At 42.0% G+C, this 19,067-nt stretch overlaps 2 protein-coding genes across 8 annotated transcripts in view; both read right to left on the bottom strand.

Moving 5' to 3' along the window:
* Positions 1 to 446: 446 nt before the first annotated feature.
* Positions 447 to 7,256, bottom strand: icam5 (intercellular adhesion molecule 5). 4 transcript variants are annotated; one of them, XM_029123035.2, is made up of 10 exons: positions 7,022 to 7,256; positions 5,910 to 6,173; positions 5,308 to 5,712; positions 4,874 to 5,134; positions 4,648 to 4,771; positions 4,442 to 4,554; positions 4,085 to 4,315; positions 3,727 to 3,951; positions 3,264 to 3,530; positions 447 to 1,585 (listed from the first exon to the last, which is right to left on the bottom strand). In XM_029123035.2, exons 1-10 carry the CDS (start codon positions 7,056 to 7,058, stop codon positions 1,425 to 1,427), a joined length of 2,088 nt encoding a protein of 695 aa, XP_028978868.2. In that variant the 5' UTR covers positions 7,059 to 7,256; the 3' UTR covers positions 447 to 1,424. The 4 variants fall into 4 exon arrangements, with proteins under 4 accessions (XP_028978868.2, XP_028978869.2, XP_028978867.2 ...); XM_029123036.2 differs by having other exon boundaries at positions 4,442 to 4,771; positions 5,308 to 5,495; positions 5,589 to 5,712; XM_029123034.2 differs by having other exon boundaries at positions 4,442 to 4,771.
* A 2,867-nt stretch (positions 7,257 to 10,123) lies between these two features.
* The window catches only part of angptl6 (angiopoietin-like 6), a 28,941-nt gene continuing 19,997 nt past the window's right edge, over positions 10,124 to 19,067 (bottom strand). For 3 of the 4 annotated variants that reach the window (XM_034295332.1, XM_020050863.2, XM_010901200.3), the window contains 6 exons: positions 18,587 to 19,048; positions 18,272 to 18,412; positions 17,892 to 18,102; positions 13,826 to 14,019; positions 12,751 to 13,021; positions 10,124 to 10,464 (listed from right to left, as the gene is read on the bottom strand). In XM_034295332.1, the coding sequence (XP_034151223.1) occupies positions 10,265 to 10,464; positions 12,751 to 13,021; positions 13,826 to 14,019; positions 17,892 to 18,102; positions 18,272 to 18,412; positions 18,587 to 19,048 (1,479 nt within the window). In that variant the 3' untranslated portion in view covers positions 10,124 to 10,264. The remainder of the gene's footprint in view (positions 10,465 to 12,750; positions 13,022 to 13,825; positions 14,020 to 17,891; positions 18,103 to 18,271; positions 18,413 to 18,586; positions 19,049 to 19,067) is intronic. The other variant, XM_010901201.3, reaches the window with a different exon arrangement.

Genomic DNA, 19,067 nt, shown 5'->3' with positions numbered 1-19,067 from the left:
AGAAATATCTGCATCAGATGTTTTCATTGATAACCAAGTTTCAGATAAGATGAATCTAAATGAAATTGAAGTTGGACAAAACTCTCTGTACATAAGGTGTAAGAAACACCAGATTTATCTCTAAACCCAATCCATTAGCAGGAAGTCGCTAATGTGGATCACACACACAAACACACACACATTGACCTAACTATGTAAAAGGGGGCACCAAAGTTTACTGACCTTAAAAAATCCTAAACATTCCCTTGACCAAATCCTCAAACTAACTAATAATAATAAATCAACTAAAAAATATGTTAACATTTAACCTAGCCCTAATGCCTTACCTTAAACCTAACTGGTAATGGGAAAGCCCTAATTCCAACCCTACCCATAATTGTAACTAAACATTACACTTTATGCTACAACATTTTCTTTATCAAAATGGAGACAGGAAAGAAGCCCTGTTTGTCAAAATCTTCTGATTTAATTAGCTCAGAACCACAACCATAAACACAATTTTATTTATTTCTTTACTACACTAAATACTGTGTAATTCATAGTCTAGTCATCCCCTAGTAAATTCCAAATGACGAACAGGTACTTGAACATGCTCAGCCATGTTTGCCTGACAGTTAAACAATTTAGTGAACACATTCCGGTCGTGGTTCCATTTAAATTGCAGAGGGGTTCCATTGAAATGACAAACAAACAATTTATTAAACAGCATGATTGACTGAACCCCTATCTCCAATCTGAAGACACTTTTATAGATTGAATAGGCAAAATTATATTTTGTTTCCAATAATAGTTGCAATTTTACCATAAACAGTTGTACTGCTTACTATTACGTAGCTACTCAAGGTTGTAGCCAGCCAAGTTTCTGTCTATCCTGAACAAATCCTAATGTAGCAGACAGCAACATTTTTGTCAATCCTGAACAAATCCTAATGCATAATTTGTTTTGGCCTTGTTGAGGCTTGAACACCGGTCCCTCTGCATGGAAGTCTGTGACTCTAACAACAACTCTATTTAACAATAGTGTAGTGGTTATCTTCGTTTACGCAGTCCAGCAAAGAAAATACTTCCCCTCTTTGAAAAGTCCCCCCAGAAAAACATTTAAAATTGTATGTAGAGACGGTTTAGAACAGGTTTTGGGGAATATCCAACCCCTGCAGAATATGGTCTAGGCCCCCAACTAGACAAACAAAATAGATCTCCGAAATGGAACTTGGGCAAAATCTGACTGTCTTGGTGATCCCCCAACTGTATAATTAAGTGGAAAATTAGGTCTAAGATGCATCTAATGTACATTTTAATAGAATATCATATCGAAAGGCACAAAGGGAGCAATTAGGGTTGTGTCTTGCTTAAGAGCTCAACAACAGGTGTTGTTTTTTACATCATGAAATCAAAGTTAGAAACAGCAACCTTTGACCACTGGGCTACTTGCTATCCGGTGGTAATGGTGCCATTTGAATGTTGCTGTTGATTGGATGGAAATGATAATCTCCTCGTCTCTTCCTCCGTCTGCAGTAGTAAACTAGTAATATTAGAATAACCAGGAAAACTATCAGAGAAGCCACCATGAGGATTGTTGAATAATCTATAGAGAAGAGCAACAGAGAATGAGAGAGACAAAGTTAGAGTTTAGACATTATTTACACCAAAGTTATTTATAATTCAATTCATATTGACTTGTGCATATACAGTACCAGTCGAAAGTTTGGACATACCTTCTCATTTAACGGTATATTTGCTATTTTCTACATTATAGAATAAGAGTGAACTATGAGATAACACATTGACTCATGTAGCAACCATTAAAGTGTAATATTTTAGATTCTTCAAAGTAGCCACCCTTTGCTTTTGTGAGAATATTGCACAGTCTTTGCATTCTCTCACCAGCTTCATGGTGTAGTCACTTGGAATGCATTTCAATTATAACGGGTGTGCTTTGTTAAAAGTCAACTTCTTAATTCATTTGGGTGGGTATATAGAGGATGACAAGGTAGGATGGGTATACAGAAGAACATCATTATATCTGTCCTGTAGTAGTCCATATTATGGCAAGAACAGCTACAAATAAGCAAAGAGAAACATTCCAACATTACTTGAAGACCTTCAAGACATGAAGGTCAGTCAAATCAGGAAAGTACAGTAACAAAAACCCTCAAGCATTATAATGAAAGTGGCTCTCATGAGGACCGTCAAGGGAAAGGAAGACCCAGAGGTATCTCTGCAGCAGAGGGTAAATTAATTACCAATACTGGAAATTATCTGCATCTCAGAATGCAGCCCAAATAAATGCTTCACACAGTTCACAAGTAACAGGCACATCTCAACATCAACTGTTCAGAGGCAACTGCTTAATTCAGGCTTTCATGTGTTCATGCTTGAATTGCTGCATAAAAAACACTACAGAAGGACACCATTAAGAAGAGCGGACTTGCTTGGGCCAAGAAAGACAACTAATGAACATTAGAAATCAGTGCTTCAGTCTGATGAGTCCAACTTTCAGATTTTTCTTTCCACCTATCTTTGTAGGACACAAAGTGGGAAAACAAATGATCTCTTCATGTGTTTTTCCCGCAGTAAAGCATGGTGTAGAAGATGTTATGGTCTGGGGTTGCTTTGCTGGTGACACTGTGATTAATTTAGAATTCAAGGCTCACTCAACCAGCATGGCTACCATGGCAACAATAAACCATCCCAACTGGTTTGCGCTTAGTGGGACTATAATGTTTTTCAACAGGACACCGACCCAAAACACACCTCCTGACTATTTGACCAAAGAGATGGTTTAGGATGGTCTGGGATTAGTTGGACTGCAGAGGGAAGGAAATGCAGCCAACAAGTGCTCAGCATATGGGTGAACTCCTACAGCACTGTTGGAGAAGGATTTTAGGTGACCACATCACAAAGCTGGTTGAGAAAATGCCAAGGACAAATCTTTAATAAAGGAATGTAAAGAATGTAAAATATAAATGTATTTTTAATAGTTTTTTAGTTATTACTTGATTCCATGTGTTATTTCATAATTTTTATGTATTCACGATTTTTCTACAATGTGGAAAATAGAAAAAAAGAGTAATACCCTTGAATGAGAAATATGTGTGTCCAAACCTTTCAATGATACTGTTGTGTTAAATGTGATTCATTAACTCAAAATACTGAACAAATGGTGTTTTGTAAAATGTTGTAGTGTATAATTATAATATGATTGATTACATAATGTCTTGCTAAGCTTCTACCATAACATGGTCCACAGTCAGTCGTAGTACCTATTGTAGATATAGTTACTGTTGTCTCTCTAGTGTCCCTCCCAACTCTATTCGTGGCAGTGCAGATGTAGATCCCAGCATTGGTAGACGTGGCTCTGGTGATTCGAACAGTCCTTTGGTGCCCATCATTGGTCAAATTCACATTGTCCGCAACCGTGTAGTTCCACTTCACCTCAGGAAGAGGGTTCCCCTGAGCACTGCAGCCCAATGACACATCACTGCCTGCTCTCACTATCCCTGGTGTCGTCAGGTGTATCTCAGGAGCATCTGGGTAGAAAATGGTCTGCTTTAGAAGAGATTTCAGATGCCACGCTGTTAAGACTGTTGGCAATGTACTCATACTGCTGCAGTAGCAAGAGATCTATGACTAGAACCACCTATAGCTGATAGCATATTGACCTAGAATTATTCCAGTTTTATTAGATAGTGGAATAATAACGATAAAGACTGGAACAGTACTTACACAAGACATCAATATGAACTGTGTGAGATGCTTCACCATGTTTGTTGCTTGATACCAGTGTGTACTCCCCTCTATTCTGTCTAGTCCAGGTCCTAGGAGGATCCAGTGAGGTTTGGTCTTTGTACCAGCGGACCTCAGGTTCAGGTTGGCCATTAGCTTTACATTCGAGGAGACTTTCGTTCTCCTTAATTTCAATTTTAGAAGGACAGGTCCACTCAGGAGCATCTAAAAACACAAGGTAGAGAATTATTTAGCATAGAGTTAATTCTTTTGAAAACAGACACTTCTAAAAGCATCCGACAGGAAACCATCTAACTCATTTGTTCTGGCAATATAATCCTAGATGTCCTACACTTACATTCCACTATGATTTCAACGGTAGCATTGGTGCTGCCTTGGTGATTGAAGGCACTGATGGTATACCGGCCTGACTCTTTCCTGTTCAGTGGTTTTGAGGCATTGACATGTTTGCCTTCCCAGTTCCATTCAGTGTCTGGAGGAGGATTCCCCATGACTACACAATACTTGTCCAGGGTAAAGTTCTTCTCCACACCAATATACTGGAGTGGGCATTTAATATCTGGTTTATCTACAAATGGACAGTCAGACAGAAAAGTCATCAATTCAAAATGAGTAAATTGGGAGTTATAGTGGTCATGTAATGCTGTTTTTGATTAATTACCATTAAATAAATCAAGATTAATAGCCAACTCACAGTGCACAGTGATGATGAGAGGTTCTGAAGACACTGTGGGAGGAGGTTGTGGTCCCTCTGGTCCCAGGTCCAGCTCTGCCTCACATCTGTACTGAGCTCCATCATCATCACTACTGGGGGTGACGATGAGGGTTGGAAACACATCAACTGGTGTCTTCGTACTGTTACTGTAAGTTACATTTAATAAGGATTCATTCCCTTTGTACCACTTGACAATCAGGTTCTGTACAGGAGCGACGTTCAGGATGTCACACTGCAGATGGTATTCTGTCCCCTCCACCATCGGACCAGAGTGGTCCAGTAGAGAGATGGACATGTTATCTGGAGTCTCTGTGGAAGAAGTCCACAAGGTTATGAACCTAATCCACAAAGCTGTTAGTTGAATACACAAAAATTATTCCATCACAAATTCACAAGAAGGAAAGAACTCACTGTACAGAATGACTGGAAGCATTTTAGTAACTTGGTTGGTACTAGTGGTGATGTAGCACATAGGTTTTATTGTCCAATCTTCAAGGTTATCCACAATCCAGGTGACAATGGTGGCGTTCAGTTGAAAATCAGTACCTCCCTGTGTGGCCTCCCAGCCCATCCCCTCGTGGTCTGTGGATGATGTGCTGCAGTTGACTGAGACTGGATCTCCATATTCCACCACCACAATGGGAGGGTTTAACTCAAGAAGATCATTATGTCCTTAAAAACAAAAGAACAACAACATCGGAGATACTGTTCATCAGGGTTGAATTCATGGCAAATATGAACTTCTAGAAACCAAACAAAATTAGTAATCACAACTTTTTTCTAATTTGTGATATAAGTGTAGTTTAATTACATTATGTGTGGCACAGAGATGGAAAAGAAAATACCTTTTGGCTTGGCTGTAGGTTGGACAATGTCCTTTGAACCTGGAGTTGTAGGAAACGGTGTTGGTTGATTTTGTGGCTGTACCACATATATTTGATATTTTGAAGACACTGTGGGAGGAGGTTGTGGTCCCTCTGGTCCCAGGTCCAGCTCTGCCTCACATCTGTACTGAGCTCCATCATCATCACTACTGGGGGTGACGATGAGGGTTGGAAACACATCAACTGGTGTCTTCGTACTGTTACTGTAAGTTACATTTAATAAGGATTCATTCCCTTTGTACCACTTGACAATCAGGTTCTGTACAGGAGCGACGTTCAGGATGTCACACTGCAGATGGTATTCTGTCCCCTCCACCATCGGACCAGAGTGGTTCAGTAGAGAGATGGACATGCTGTCTGGTGTCTCTGTGATAGAAGTAATTTTCTTATTAATTTCCAAATTTTTCGTAGTTTCTCTTGTACAATCTTTTACACATTCCTCCTTCCTGTGTATGTTAACCGAAAAGTGGACTTTAACAATGCATGTAAAAAAATGTAATAATACAACACAAGAATGTTTCCAATTAACTTATATCTGCTCATATTGGCGTGGACCCACTTACTGTACACGGTAATAGTCAGGTTTTTATACTGGAGACTCTCATTTAACTTTAAGCTGCAATGAGCCTGTGTATCCCAGTCCACCCTGGTCAGGTTCCTGGCAACCAACAGGCTGGTGTGTTCTTCTGTGAAGACACAGTGCCTCCCCAGTTGTTTGTGGAACAGAGCGGTGCAGTTGATCTGCAGTAGATCAGCATGACGCACCACAACCTCAGGAAGCTCCACAGTCTGTAGGTTGGTGTCTGGAGGACAGGCTCCATCTGCAGCTGGGGATGTGGTCATTGGGTGTTGTCTTTAGTCTTTTGTCAGATGTCACAATGGGCTTTCTAGAAGCTAATTTTGCATGGGTGAATGCTGATGACTAAGGATCATGCATTAACTTGCTTCATTGTCAACCGGATTAAAGTTCCTAAGTTCACAGCAATATTCTGAACCATTTCCTATTGTGCAAGCACAGTATTTTGTTTTTCAAATTGCTTGAGAAGTCCCTAAAAGCAAAATGTGAGTAAAAGGATTTTTCTTTTTAAGACCTGAGTTGCAATGGTGGTTCTGTCCAATAAAACTGTTCAGTGGGTTTGTTTGCACATATAGCTTAACCACCATTCTACAACAACAAAATACCACACCCAGCATCAGTTTTCACAGAATTATTTGAGCACTCTCATTGCATACATAACTGTTACCCTGACAACCCGTGAAAGTCACACCTAACCAGACCTGATTAGTCCTAGCATCTTTCAGTACCATCAAACATGTTTATTTTGTGTTATTATATTTTAGGGCCTTGGGTCCTGGGTTGTTATTGTCTAGTAAAGCCTCAGGACCTTGTCTATTAATTACTCCTATTATTAATTAAGTTTCAAAATATCAGTACATACTTAGTGTGGCTAATGTTAATTCCTCCTGGAATGCTCCAGAATATTAGATATCAAATTGATTGATGTGGGATTTAAGCTCTTTTGCCTTGTCAACTATCAGATTTAGTTCAGCTGTCAGTGGGAGGCTAGCACATGTAGCACCCATGCAAACACGTTGCTTAGCCACAGCACCAGTGTAAATAACAATTGTTAAAATTCATACTACACTAGACGAATATGTGAAACACATAACTCACCTCTGTCTAACAACATGAGCACGAGGAAGGCCAACATCTTCCGGAGTGACAGACTGGTATTTCTATGGTAAACTCTTCTGAGAAAATGAGGACGGGTAGTGAGAGAGCCTGCCCTGACTCTGACGGTCAGATAGTTGGTCGAGGCTTGATTCTACAGCTGTGCTTGAGCCAGAAAGTGCATCTCAGGGTGGAGGCAACACCTTCGCCTTGCCATGTGCAGAGACCGTTTGAAAGAGGAAATTCAAATGTAGCCTTGCTGAGTCTAGTGAGGAAACTGTGAAAACGGAAACACGACATCAAACCACAATGTCTGTTACTAGAGGAGAGGTAAAGGACTCCCACGGTGTGTGTGCCGGCAAATGTATACAGTAACATCCAAAAGTATTTAAAAAGTGACAACAACTGTTGTTTTATTATCTCTGCATTCCAGCACTTTGGATTTTAAAGTGGATTAGTGCAGAACATCAGTTTTATTTTGAGGTGTGGTAGAAATGTAACCTGAACTGATTATGACCTGGTTATAACATTCTGTCCTGTTAATGCTGTCTCCTGTTACATTCTCGTGCTTGTTAGTGTGCTAGCATGTACCGTTTAGGATCGCAGGTGTGGGTTGCCTCTGAGACTCTTAATGGCATCCTTTGAATATGTGCAGGATTGTTCTCTTTCTGTTATGGAGTAATATGTTGAAGATTCCAGTCCAAAGATAGCTCACTCAAGAGAAATATCAGTCAATTGAATTGCTAAGTTCTGCTTTCATCCACTTTTTATGTTTATTACTTTGCTATTTATGACAAGGACTGGCTGTGTATTCATATGAGGAACTCTGCTTGCCACTATACTTCCTTCCATGCAATAAATGAATGAAGAATTCAACTATACTCTGTATATCCTGCAGTTTTTCCAAAGGGGGCATCTTCATCCATTTGGATTGAGATCAGTTGACTGAATTTGGCCAGTAAGGAACTTCATACTTTTTGTCCCTGAAAACCTCCTTGGTAGCTATGACAGTCTGTTTGATGTCATTGACATGATGCGTGATGAATCTTTAAGATATTTGGTTGAATCGGAGCAGAAATGTCTGTATACATCTGAACTCCTACAGCTGCTACTTTCAACAGTCACAATCAATGAAGACAAGTGAGCCAGTTCCAGTGGCTGCTATACATACCTAAACAGTAATTTTTCCTTCACCATGTTCCACAAATGAGCTGGTACACTTTGGATCATCTGCAGTTCCACTTTTCATTAAAATGGTAAAGGCTAATCTTCATCTCATCTGTCAATAGCACTTGGGGGGGGGGTCAGCAGAGTGGCAGCTGGAATCGTCAGGTATCGTCTTGATCTGCAACACAACCAGGAAGACTTTGGACAGGGAGAACAACAAGTCTTTCAAGCCTGGTACTCAGGAGGTGTGGGCCAAGACCTCATGTCCTCTTAAGGGCCCAACAAGCAGGAAGTCAATCCACCCACATTGCCTAGCATCAACTTAAAGGACACAAACCAATCACAACCACCCTGAAACGAGGGCAGAGTATTGCCAGCAGAGTTCACCTCAATTGCACAATGGGCGCAATGTAGAGACAACAACAAGCCAGTGATTCCACCCCTGAATGGCATTGGAGAGAGGGCATCCCAGTGGTGATGAGAGCCCACCTGGCAGGACAGCAAGGGTGGACCGTATCAAGCCTTTTTGTTCACCTTCAAACCCCTGGGCCAGACTACACTTAATCATAGACCATGCTGTAGAGATGAGTCTTTAGTAGACACTTGAAAGTTTGCATTGATTCTGCATTACTAACCTTCATTGGCAGATCATTCCACAGTAGTGGAGCTCTATGAGAGAAAGCCCTGCCTCCGACTGTTTGTTTAGAAATTCTAGGTAGAATTAGAAGGCCTGCATCTTGCGAGCTTAGTTTGTGTATTATGTATGGCTGGATCATTTCATATATAAAATGATCACAATGACCAGCTGAACTTGAACTGGTCTTCGTGTTGCCAGTCACCAGCAACAGCCTCCAAATGCAGATGCATTGACAGCTCTCTTGTGCATGCACTAATAATAGAAACACACCTGCCTAATGAAATACTGCATTTGAACCTTGGACCTATTGTTGAATTACATTTGGTACTCTGAAATTGGGGAACTATGTTAAAGGGATAGTTCATCCAAAAATCACATTTCGGTGACAGTCCCCTTACCCTGAGTTGTTCCTTCAGGCACATAGTCATTTAAAAAAAACAATCCATTATTCAGCTCGGTCTCAGTCAGTTATTAGCATTATAAGCATTGCAAAAATTCATACCCCTATGTATCGGTCTGTAATGGTGAAGAAAGAGCTGAGCCGCAAGGCGAAGCTCTCGATTTACCGGTCAATCTACGTTCCTACTCTCACCTATGGTCATGAACTTTGGGTCATGACCGAAAGGACAAAATCCCGGATACAGGCGGCCGAAATGAGCTTTCTCCGCAGGGTGGCTGGGCGATCCCTTAGAGATAGGGTGAGAAGCTTGGTCACCCGGGAGGAGCTCAGAGTAGAGCCGCTGCTCCTCCACATCGAGAGGGGTCAGTTGAGGTGGCTTGGGCATCTGTTTCAGATGCCTCTGGAACACCTTCCCGTCGGGAACACCTTCCCGTCCCACCGGGAGGAGACCCCGGGGAAGACCCAGGCCAGCCGAGGACTATGTCTCCCGGCTGGCCTGGGAACGCCTCGGTGTCCCCCCAGAAGAGCTGGAGGAAGTGTCTAGGCATCTCTGCTTAGACTGCTGCCCCCGCAACCCGGCCCCGGATAAGCGGAAGATGATGGATGGATGGACCCCTATTGCAAAAAGTGACTGAGGAAATATCTCTTGGTAATAGGATTTACAGAAAAATATAAATTTTGGATGTACCTTGCATTTTGAACTATATTTTCAAAATGGTTCATAGAATATGGATATAAATACTGTAAAATGTAAGCATATAGTCTGCACTTTAACGTCATAATTTCTGTACAATTTCAATTCAAGGTGGTGAAATACAAAGACAAAAAATGTTTTGGTCTCTGTCCAAATTCACTGTATGTTTATGTGTGAAATATAATATCAAAACGTTATGTTCCAACATTGTTTGGGCAATTTTTATTCAAAAAATACATTGCATTTAGAAAAACAATTCCACTTTTCACAAAATTGAATGTGGCATGTTAGTTTAATGCTGTCTTATTAACATTCTTCATGTCCTCAAACAATCTCATGGGTGAATTTCTATGGTGTAGAGATTTCAGTGGGTTTGATCATCATAATGACTTTCTTAAGGGAGTAGGAGCCCCCGTGAAACTCGGCCCAGTAGACCCCATCCTGGTATCGGCTGCGGTAGTGACCCCCTCGATACCACACACCATTGAGGTTGGAGTGGGCACACATGTGGTACCACCAGCCTCCCTTCTGAAAGTGGGCACAGTTACCTAATGTGAAAATGGAAAGAAACAAACACGTCAAGCCAAACCTGAGAGTTAATACAGGCAACCATGAAAATCCAAAAAGGAAATTGGGCAGCAAAGAAAGAGAGGGAGAAGACATAGAAATGAAACCAGACAAGTGGGATGGTATAAGTGGATAATGACAATACATACAACTCATATAGCGCTTGGGTCAATGACCCAAAGTACACAACCATTATGGCTAAGGAGCAGACAAACTAAGGTTTGGACTAAACAAAACACAAATAAAACAAAAGAAAGATTGAAAGCTGGATCAGTTGGGGGTGGGTCCTTAGGTGAGGACCTCTGTGAAGTTTGCTTGAGACAAGACAGACAGATGGTGAGGGAGTCCGACCCCCAGATGACTTGGGGTAGGGAATTCCAGAGCCTAGGAGCAACCCAAGAGAATGCCCTGTAGCCAAAGCTATGGAGCTTGTGTCTGAGGATGGTAAGATCGTTCCAAATTCAGAGAGGTAGGTGGGGCCAAGGTGGTGGAGGGCTTTATCGGTCACAAGAAGAATGTTTTAATGAATGCGTTGGGAGACAGGGGGGCCAGTGAAGTTCACAGAGGACCAGGGTAATATGTTTCAAGGATTTAGTGCAGGTGAGAAGTCAGGCGGCAGAATTTGAAGCAATTGGAGCTTATGGAGGGAGCTTGAATTGATGCTGTAGAGTAGTGAATTGCAGTAGTCCGGGTAAGAGGAGATTAATGGCGTGTATGAGCATTTCAGCAGCAGAAAGGGAGAGGTTGGACTGGATTTTGGCAATGGTGGAAGAATTTGGAGTCTGAAGGAGAGGGTGTGGTCCATGATGATGCCCAGACTGTGTGCTTGTGGAGATGGTGGTGTTGTCGATGGTGAGGGGGAGGTTACCAGCCTTGACAAGGGTGGATTTGGTGCCTATGAGGAGGAATTCAGTTTTATCACTGTTGAGCTTGAGGAAGATTAGATGCATCCATGTTTTCTATTGCAGAAAGTCAGGATTGGATGTTGGTCAGGAGTCGAGGTGGAGTTTATAGGCCCCAAAGTGTGAGGCGTCCCCAGACGTCCTGGTCAAGTGCTCCAGACAGTGGACAAATTGTTTTAGGACTCAGTGCTCAGGAGTAAATCATGGTGAAGTGGAGAAGGAAACAGGTTTAGTTTGGAGTGGGGCCAGAGAGTTCAGGGAAACTGACCAAACATGATCAGATTTGGCAGCTAGTGCCTCGGGTTAAGGGCCAGAGCAGAGCAGATGGCATTGGAGAGTTTAGTTTAATCAACTGTTTTGATGTTGCGAAATGAAATAAGTCGTTTGTTAGTGTTGTCAGGAGGGAAGAGAGAAATGTATGATCTTATGGTCAGACAGTGGGAACATGGAGAAGGAAATATTAGGTTGTTACGTTGAGGTCAATGGAGAAAAACAAGATATTATGTGCCCCTTGATGTGGGTGAAATTGACATGCTGAGTAATATTAAAATTCAGAACAACAGTGAAATCAAAAGTCAGTTTTGCATTAGGTAAGTCCATGTGCGTATTCATATCTCCAGGGAGAAGGTGGAGGGGCGAGTGGAAAAGCAACGGTGTGTAGTTCAGAGAGATAAGACAGAAATGATTCGGTAGCTTTTTTTGCGGATGGTAAACAAGGATCATTGTGATAGAGCTGAATGGTTCGAAGGCAATGATTTCCAATGAGGAGACAGTAGGGAGAGACAGTTCAGTTATTTGGATTACAGATTTGGAGTCCAGCAACACCAGGACCAGCGGGGCGGGGGGGGGACAAAGAGAGCTCAACCCAGGAGGAGGAGCTTGGTTGAGAGTGAAGACGTCATCAGGTTGTTGCCAGGTTTCAGTCAGAAGGATAATGTGAAGGTTATTATCAAGTATCAATTCACAGAGCAGATGGGCTGTTCATGGATCGAGTGTTCAGAAGGGCAAAGGTTGTATTAAGAGAGGGGTAGGGTGAGATTATAGGTTGTGGTAGGTTGGAGAGGGGGTAGGCAGTCACGGTTCTATTGGGAGTAGGGCGCGTGTTGGACCAGAGGGAGAGTGTTATGTTATAAAGAATTTACAGTATCATGTTATCAGTAGAAGTATTTCGAAATCAGCCCGATGTAAAGTAAATCGCTACCCTCACAATTAGTATGGAAGCGAGCCAAAGGGAGCTTGAATGGGAACCACGTGGAGCTGTGTTGAATAGCCGATAGTAGAGAAGTGGCCAAAGAGCAGACAAAATCAGAGAACAAAACATGTGAAAAAAAAAAGCAAACAACACAAATGTGAGAGAGGATTCACCAGAATAAGCATCCTTATCCTTGTCCAGAGTGGTAAATGCCTTGTTGTTATGCCAGGACATGGAGTCTCCGGCATTGCCTTGGTATTCCCCCAGCCTCAGACGGTACCAGTCGTTCTCAGGTTCCAGACGGAAGCTGTTGTACTCCGCAAACACATGGCGCCCCTGCCAGTCCTCCATTGCCACATGCAGCTTGTAGGAGGCCTGCCTGGTCAGCCAGTAGAGGTGCTCCAATCCCAGCCAATACTCTCCATCCAGGTTCCCAAAGCCTTGCTGTGGGCAGAGGGTACAACAGACTAGAGTTGTGTTTTACTGTTTACTCATGCTTATTTAATTCTGTGGTATATTTCTGTTACATTTTTCTGAAAAGAAAGATCCTTTTGAGTCGCTGAGCTGTTTTTCTGGATTTATTGCCCATCTGGTTGATTGTCGAGTAAAGTAACTAAGAATTAATGTTCAATTGCATTATCAGCTGAAACTGTGGAATGAAACACGTGTGGGTTTGCAGGAATGAAATACGTATGGGTATGCAGGAATGAAATACGTATGGGTATGCAGGAATGAAATACATATGGGTATGCAGGAATGAAATACGTATGGGTATGCAGGAATGAAATGCGTATGGGTATGCAGGAATGAAATACGTATGGGTATGCAGGAATGAAATACGTATGGGTATGCAGGAATGAAATGCGTATGGGTATGCAGGAATGAAATACGTATGGGTATGCAGGAATGAAATACGTATGGGTATGCAGGAATGAAATACGTATGGGTATGCAGGAATGAAATACGTATGAGTATGCAGGAATGAAATACATATGGGTATGCAGGAATGAAATACATATGGGTATGCAGGAATGAAATACATATGGGTATGCAGGAATGAAATACATATGGGTATGCAGGAATGAAATACATATGGGTATGCAGGAATGAAATACGTATGGGTATGCAGGAATGAAATACGTATGGGTATGCAGCACAACGATGGTGGCAACAGCACAGTCAGATTTCATTACAAGCTACTGAGTGCCTCACTTATATTGGCTCATTGCACAATGGACTGAAAAGCACCTTGTACTGCTCCCAGGTCCTAAAGAAGTTAACTGATCCATCTTGCCTTCTCTGGATAACGGTCCAGCCTCCTTGGGCCATGGTCTGCTCGCACCAGGCCTGTAGCAGACGGTTGGCGCTAAGTGGGCGTAGCAGGTAGATCCCACTTGTGGTCTCGCCCGAATCCAGCGCCTGTTTGCAGTCCCGCCAGGGTCCTGGAGGTCAGACAGGTATGTAGATTCATGAATGCAGCCAGACAAACCTGCCCAGTCTGAAGTCGTTTTAGTTTAGTCTATTAAGTCTATTAAATACTTTCATTTCTCCAGTTGAAACCGTCAGAGTCCTGAAAGTCAAAACTCAACTGTAAGAGAGACATTTTCTGATTAGCCAGATCTGTAACCTGCTAGCGTGTTTCATTAGTCAAAAACAACATTCCCCTACTTAATCAAGCCTACTTCAAGCCTACGCACCACAGGGTATTCCCTGACACCTCCTTTGAGGTCCTCTATGAGATTATGGAGGTTCTGATATGTATTTATTATATGCCCTTGATCAGGACAGCAACAGCCTACTCAAACACAGATAGGACCCAAGCAAAATTTCTCTCTCCCGCAATATCATATCATATTTCTTCTGAGAAGGCACCAGACATTCAAGACAAGTCAACAGCCTTTGGCTCAATCTGCAAATTTGAACAACTTCTCAACTTATCCACATGCTCCCCAGCAACATAATCTGTTCCAAAACAAACCGAGTAAGATATACAGCCGAGTAAGATGAACATGAGAACCATATACTTCTGATACAGTCGAGTACGAGGAACACGAGAACCATATAATTCTGATACAGCAGAGTACGAGGAACATGAGAACCATATACTTTTGTGCAACATGGGCTAAAGAAATATAATACAGTCCTCTTAATTATTATATAATCAAATTTGTATTTTCCATTTTCACATGACCATTCAAATACTCAAACTCAAAGTTTAAATTCTCACCAAATACTGGAAAACAGTTCTTTTTTTTAACCCAGGCCTGTCCTTTATACTGCTTTTGAAATTCCTTTATAACACATGTTAAATGTCTCATGTCACTCCGGAAAAGATAACCATGTGCTGCATGAACAGACACAGAAAGGTTTATGGTGAACACACAAATGTCACCCACTACAGTTTTATCACTACGATAGTTTTCTCTTGACCAACTAATCGCGCCGCAAGATATTTGTCGGAAATGTGAATTTTAGACCCTAGAGTGACCCATATGTAGCCCTTCTTGACATGATACAGATATTTAGTAATGGCAGGCTAATTCTGCGCGACACAGAGACAAAGGCTCGCAAGGGTTCGACGAGTAGCTCTAGGCTAAGCCGGGAGGCAGTCCTGACAATCTGTTATTATATACATTAAAGTGTAGCACCGCGGTTACTGCCGACTCCTGCCTGGTTCCACTTTGGCCAGACCCTGTCCATCAAGGTGGCCGCATATCTAAATGGTTTGCCTTGTAATCTCAAACATTCCAGCTGGGTTCACAAAGTGCATTGCGGAGGGGGTTCACCTAGTAATTCCATTGCCCTGTGGAGGGCTGTGATTAAACACGCTGCTGGTTAATGGGAGGTTTTAAAGGGCTCCTTTCAAATGGGAGCATTTTTATGCAGACAAATGTGTTTCCTGGTGACCTATCCTATAAGTACTCATTTTCTGTGTTTATTTTATTTTTATTTTTAAGTGTTAATTTATTTCCAAAAAGTGAGGATTGTATTAGGTCCAAAGGCAATTTCCTCTCTGTCTACAGAAATTGTAACACCTTAAATTGAAGAGCTGGACACTTATAGCCACTTCATTTGGAGTGTTGTGGCTGTACAGTTACATGCTATTCATTCCATCAGTTGAGTGTTCAGGATACGATTCCACATGCACTTATTTGCTGAAGAGGAGAATGAAGTCAAAAACTCCCCCAAACAAGCAAACGGCTGCAGTAAAGGCTTGGCGAAGCATCTGAAAACACGATGTCATAAGTTTGGTGATGTCCATGGGTTGCAGACTCGGTGCTGTTATTGCAGGCCATTGATTTGTGACTTAATAAAACCAAATAAAACTGTAGATCAGCACTGAACCCCTTGCAAACACACATCGTCCCCAGTTAGCGCAGATGAGTGACAGTCAAATGCAGACACAGAGGTTTGTGTATTGATGTGAAGACCACGTCACAATATTAAGAAAGCAAAGTATGTCTTTTGTTGGTCAACAACCTAAAAATATTCTATACATTTAATTCCGTTTGCTGGACCTTTTCGTCGTTATTCTGACTAAACTAGGAATTCCTCCACTTGACTATATAGGCCCATGACGTTATTTAACACATTCATTTATTAGTATTTATTCACATTTATTAAAAAGCACAATATTTGCTCTGTCATTCTTGAAACATATCTTAGTGAGGATGAATGATTTAGAACACAGTAAATGTGTGTTGCTATAGTAACCCGAATACGGAAGTACTGTTTTTCAAACACAACCTCTCACGTAAAGAAGACAGTGAATTTGTTTTGTTCAGGGTGGAGGGAAAAAGCGGGGGTCAAGGGTCTCCCTCAGGTCCACGCCAGCAGCGCCCCCTCAAGGTCCACACTGTGTGGACTTTTGCGTTCACGTATTGACGCATAGGTAGCATGCATTTGCGTGCATATGGGACGCAGATCTAAAGAGACTGGGCTGGCATTTCCTGTTAGGCAGGCACAACAGGGTTCCTCAGTGTAAGGTGACAAATGTAAACACTCCATCCCCCTTGTGAGCCATGCTCCTAACAGCGTTATCTAGGGAAGAGCTGTGTGGTGTACCAATAGTTTCTCAGTCACTCACTAAGCAGATATGCATTTATTTATTGTTATGCCTTTTTCTCAACTTTGTTGCATTGATCCGTCCCATCATTTTTGTTACTATATTTTTATTTCAATAACATATTTTGTATGTTCAAACTTTATAAAGTGTGTTAAATTTGATTTGACCTAACCCAGACTGCAATTTTTATTGGGCTGTCTTTTGATTGGGTCAACAACAACAGTATCAGTGTTAATGACAGGTTGGTGTTCAGAAGAACTACACAACAAATGCTTGCTCTGTTTCTTCGGCACAGCTGGGTGAGCAAAGAATACCTTATAGTTGAAGAATATTCATTAAGGTATAAAGGTTCCTTGAAACGTTTATACCAATACTTTTATTAAACAAATGCAAAGAAAGGTACAACTATAGGAAATGCATATTTATAATAAACAGTGTAGAGGTTACTGTTCTCTCCAAACAGCTCCCTTCAATTGCTTTCATGGTATTCAATGCTTTCCATACTGTTATTCTGTATAAAACATTTACATACAGTCCTATCCATATAGTACAGTTCCCACAAGATTCAAGTAAACATTAGCGTGTGTGTGTGTGTGTGTGTGTTTGTGTGTGTGTGTGTATTCCTCATTAACAAAGCTATCTACTGATGAGAACAGCTGGCGCTGCTCAGACATTGTTTAGGCAAAAAGATAAAGTGCTACCAGTGGGTCAGTAACTCCCAGCGCTTCTGCTCTGTCTTCTGGAGTGTTGAGTAACACACTGACAATGTTTATTAATACTAACACTGTTTAACTTACTTGAGATTCTAATAGCAAATCATTAATTATAGCAAATAATAATAGTTTTTAAAAAATAACGCTTGCTTGTTGCAGTTCTTGAAGAACAATAACACAAAACATCAATCAGAAACAAATTAGACTTGTAATGGAAACCAGTGTTAGTAGGACAGATTGGGAATTTGCTCAACATTTGGTTTTATTCACTGAGCTAACTCACAGATAAAAGTTGTTCACTCTATCTTTATTATTGTACTTTGAATCTACTTTTTTATACAGTGCGGTTCATGCGGACTTAGTAAGCAGGCACACAGCTTGACTGAAATAAAACTATTTGATGAAGGAGGATGTGTGCATTCTGCGGTGTTACTCTTTCATACTCCAAAACACTAACAAAAAACTGTAAGAAGAAGGTTTAGGTCCACTGAAAGCAGTGTTGGTAGCTGTAACAGTAAAGGGTGCCGGGATTTACCTGGTGTCTTGGTGACAGGAAAGCTGATGGAGGGGGAGTCTGTAGGGGCCATGGGGGCAGAGAGCACCTTTCGCCCCTGGAGGGGTTCTCTATCCTGCGTCTGTTGTAGAGGGGTGCCCTGGTCTCTCTGAACATCATTGGCCATCTCTTTGGAATCTGCGCTTTCATTCATGGGTGTTCTGGACTGGATACTGCAGGGATTGGTGGGAATCTGTCCAAAACAACACAACCATATGAGGACGTAGTTACAGAGCATTCAGGGCATTATAGTACTATCTGATAACTTCAGTGTAATTTTACAATTAAACGAGAATAATTGTTCATTTGGCAAGGGCATATTATTTGTATATTTTGTTTGATAAATGCTGTGTGCCACACACCTGTGCGGGTGAGATGGTGTCCCTGGTGGCCTGACACTGCTTCTCGAGCTGAGAAATGAGCTCACTGTGGTTCCTCATCATAGAGGTGAGGCCTTCGTACTTCTTCTCCAGCTCCCTGTAACTCGCAGAGGTCTGCAGCACCTGGGATGTTGGTCAACCGTGATGAGGAAACAGAGGGTAGACAATGTATGCCAGTCAGATAGAAAAATTATTCTGAGACAGTAGACCTAGGTTGGAGCAGGTGGTACAGTTATATCACTTCCCTGTTAGGAACACCACTGAAGTTCCCACAATACCCGCTCTCTGTCTTATCACCTGTGTGGTGGCGTTGAGCAGTAAGTTCTCTACCCGCCTCTGCTCAGCCACTTGATCCTTCTTGTACATGACCTCATGCAGAAGCTGGGCGTAGAGCTGGGAAATGCGAGTGTTCATGCTGCCACTCTCTTTCCGAAGCGCCCGCACCTCTGTGACAAGGGCCCCGTCCTGCTCCAGCTGGCGCCTTAGTTCCTCCAGCTGTTCCTGCTGCCGTCTCAGCTCCTCACGCAGGGCCACCACCTCCGAGTGGTTGGTGGCACCAGAGGCAGGCCCTGTATTCACGCATAGAGCCCCCTTCAGTTTCTGTTGAGGTAGGATGAAGGTGTAGGAGCAGCTGCCTGCTTTTTGATCTGAGGAGTGGGACAATTTCTTCGGAGGCTCCTCCTTTATCCCGCACACCTCAGGCAGGACTAGGAGAAGACTCAGCAACAGAGAAAGGCCCAAAGTCAGCTGCTTCTCCATCTATGTGTTCAATTGGAAA

This window comes from Esox lucius, chromosome 11 (genome assembly GCF_011004845.1).
Source record: "Esox lucius isolate fEsoLuc1 chromosome 11, fEsoLuc1.pri, whole genome shotgun sequence".
Lineage (NCBI taxonomy): Eukaryota > Metazoa > Chordata > Actinopteri > Esociformes > Esocidae > Esox > Esox lucius.
Note: the sequence above shows the minus strand (reverse complement) of the source record. Positions and strands in the feature narration are given on the sequence as shown.

Bases quoted from the DNA above. Each gene is read 5' to 3' on its own strand.
- icam5 (XM_029123034.2), bottom strand. From the start codon at position 7,058: ATGTTGGCCTTCCTCGTGCTCATGTTGTTAGACAGAG. The intron at 6,174-7,021 runs GTGAGTTATGTG...CCACATCCCCAG, and splicing joins GCTCATGTTGTTAGACAGAG to CTGCAGATGGAGCCTGTCCT. The intron at 3,952-4,084 runs GTAAGTGTAGGA...TTGTGTTTTTAG, and splicing joins CGTTGAAATCATAGTGGAAT to ATGCTCCTGAGTGGACCTGT.